This window comes from Penaeus monodon, chromosome 3, assembly GCF_015228065.2.
Source record: "Penaeus monodon isolate SGIC_2016 chromosome 3, NSTDA_Pmon_1, whole genome shotgun sequence".
Classification (NCBI taxonomy): domain Eukaryota; kingdom Metazoa; phylum Arthropoda; class Malacostraca; order Decapoda; family Penaeidae; genus Penaeus; species Penaeus monodon.
The window spans coordinates 18,619,091-18,621,590 of NC_051388.1; the positions used below are offsets into that span (position 1 = coordinate 18,619,091).

The 2,500-nt window shown below is 55.3% G+C and overlaps 1 protein-coding gene across 1 annotated transcript in view; it reads left to right on the forward strand.

Moving 5' to 3' along the window:
* The first annotated feature begins 863 nt into the window (after positions 1 to 863).
* Positions 864 to 2,500, forward strand: part of LOC119592955 (protein Wnt-2b-A-like) — a 54,169-nt gene continuing 52,532 nt past the window's right edge. Inside the window, exon 1 of the mRNA XM_037941847.1 lies at positions 864 to 1,479. Within this exon, the coding sequence (XP_037797775.1) occupies positions 1,376 to 1,479 (104 nt within the window). The 5' untranslated portion in view covers positions 864 to 1,375. The remainder of the gene's footprint in view (positions 1,480 to 2,500) is intronic.

Genomic DNA, 2,500 nt, shown 5'->3' on the forward strand with positions numbered 1-2,500 from the left:
AGAGAGAGAGAGAGAGAAGAGAGAGAGAGAGAGAGAGAGAGAGAAGAGAGATAGAGAAGAGAGAGAGAGAGAGAGAGAGAGAGAGAGAGAGACAGAGAGAGAGAGCAGAGAGAGAGAGAGAGAGAGAGAGAGAGAGAGAGAGAGAGAGAGAGAGAGAGAGAGAGAGAGAGAGAAGGGGGGGGGGGAGATTAGCAGACAGGGATGAGGGAGACAGACAAACCATCAGATAGACACATAGACAGGCAGGCAGACAAACCATCAGATAGGCACACAGACAGGGAGACAGACAGACAATCAGGAACAGTCAGACGGACTAAGAGAGGGAGAGGATGAGAGATGCGAGATGCAAGAGATAGAGGCGCGAGATAAGGAGGGACCGCGTGGGCCGCCCCTGGAAAAAAGTCAGGGCGCCCCTGTCCGACGCGGAAGGGACAGCCGAGGGAGCCTTGAGGAGCGAGGAAAGTTTCGCGAGGCGCAGTGGAAGCGGCTGAGTCAGGTACAATCATGCGGTCATGTTGAGCAGGCATCCCCTTCCCCCCGCTGGCCGCACACGCAGGTTGGCCGCAGCAGCTGACAGTGATGGGCAAATGTACATATTACCCTCAATTAAGTGAACAAATCGGCCGCGTCATCTCGATGCGGCCAGGTACACCTACAGCTCTAATTATCCTCATCAGTGGGAGCGCGGGCGTGATGGCGGGCCGGGTTTATGGTGTGTTTACATGACGCCTACGAGTGGAGTCGCCGGACAGAGCCGTACACAAAACTACGTATTTGATGGTCTGGCTTGTAGAGAGGCTCTCGCGCGCCACACCTGGACGCCTCCGACCAGTCCTGATCCTGTGTTGGCTCTTGTTGGGCTGGCTTACGGCTCGTGTGCACTCGCTTCATGTTGGCAGCATGCGGAATGTCTCTATGTTGCTCGCTCCCCGTACACGTCGCTGCGGCCCGCGCTGCCACCGTCTGCTCACTGTGTCTTGACGCTCGTTCCCGGTCTTGATTTACGACGCGTGATGCCCGAGTGATAAGGGGGCGTTCCTGTGCTATAGTGTTCCTAAAGGCATGCCCGTCGTGTTCCAGGTGCGAGAGCAGCGGCCGCGCCGACCTGAGATGTGGTCCGAGTTTGTGAAAATGAAAGAGCTCGTCACGACTGCCACGACGACCTCCGCAAAGTGACGCCTGAAGTGTGTTTGGCACAAGGAGAGACCGAGACGGTGCCGGGGAGCCTGGAGGCCTGTCGTGCGCCTCGCCCGACACCCCCGACAGAAGCTGGACAATGAGGCGCGCTGCTGTGTGGCCTCACAGTGGTGTACGGAGGCCTCATCATGGCAAGCGCTGAGGACGCGAGGCCGCGGAATGTGAGGCAGTGGGAGTCATGAGGTGGCGGGAGGCTGGCCCCGTGGTGGTGGTGGCTGTGCTGCAAGTGGTGGTGGTGGTGGTGCTGCCCTCCCTGCTGCAACCTGCACACGCCGCATGGTGGTGAGTACACGCTCCGATCTTTTTCTTCCTTAGTATTACGACTGCGACGATAGGCACTGCCGTGGTTTGGTTGCTGAAGGGGAGCATATGTGGGGCATTGTGCCTACACTCTTGTATGGCAATGAGGTAGGTGTCATATTAAAGACGAATAGTTGGTGCATTGTATAACGAAATTCAGTAACCCAGACAAGACAAAACCTCTTCTCTTGTATCTTGATTTTAACAGATTTGCACGACACAGAAAGAGACAGAAAGAAATACATTTAGCCGGATGTCAAGGAGACGTTGTAGTGGTAGGAAGGTCAAAAGGTATAGAGGCAAAGGGTGTGGTTGCCGATGTAGCTTGGTTAAAGGTGGTTGATTATAGTGGTGCAACCATGTCAGGCGTAGCCATGCGATCCGTCATCAGCCATGTGATTGTATCAGCTGTTGCGAAGTGCAGCAGGAAAGGAGCGGCAGTAGTGCTTACAGGTGGTCTTGATAAGGATGGTGACAGACAGTGGAGGCGATGGTGAAGATGGTGCTATCAGGAGTGGTGAAGATAGCGCTGGTGGTGAAGATGGTGGTAGGTTAAGGCAGGGGGCATTTCTGCGCTGGTGATGAAGCACAGAACCTGTTTTGTGCGCTGATCCTCGGGTCGTCCCCACGCTGTGATGGAGCCTCTGCCCTGACGCATTGCTGGGGCGCCGCTGTGGTATGTGCGGATGCTGCTGCTGCTTGATATGCTGTGGCGAACTGCGGCAGCGACCACATGCGTCATGATGTTAAGCATGCGAAGAGCCACATAATGAGCTGTGCTTTGCCTAGTTCGACTCGCAGCGCATTTGTATGCTGTGGACTCGACCGTAGAACGTTTTAGGGCATCTGTAGTTCTGATGCTGTGGCTTCAATGAATGCTGCAAAGGCGCGTGCGGCTAGGCGGCAGAGGCTGGCAGTGTTAATGTACCGTAACTGCGGCACGAAAGCAGTTTCAGAGAATGCAGACTCGATGATCTGTTCTTAGATGACCCGGTCTGTAGGG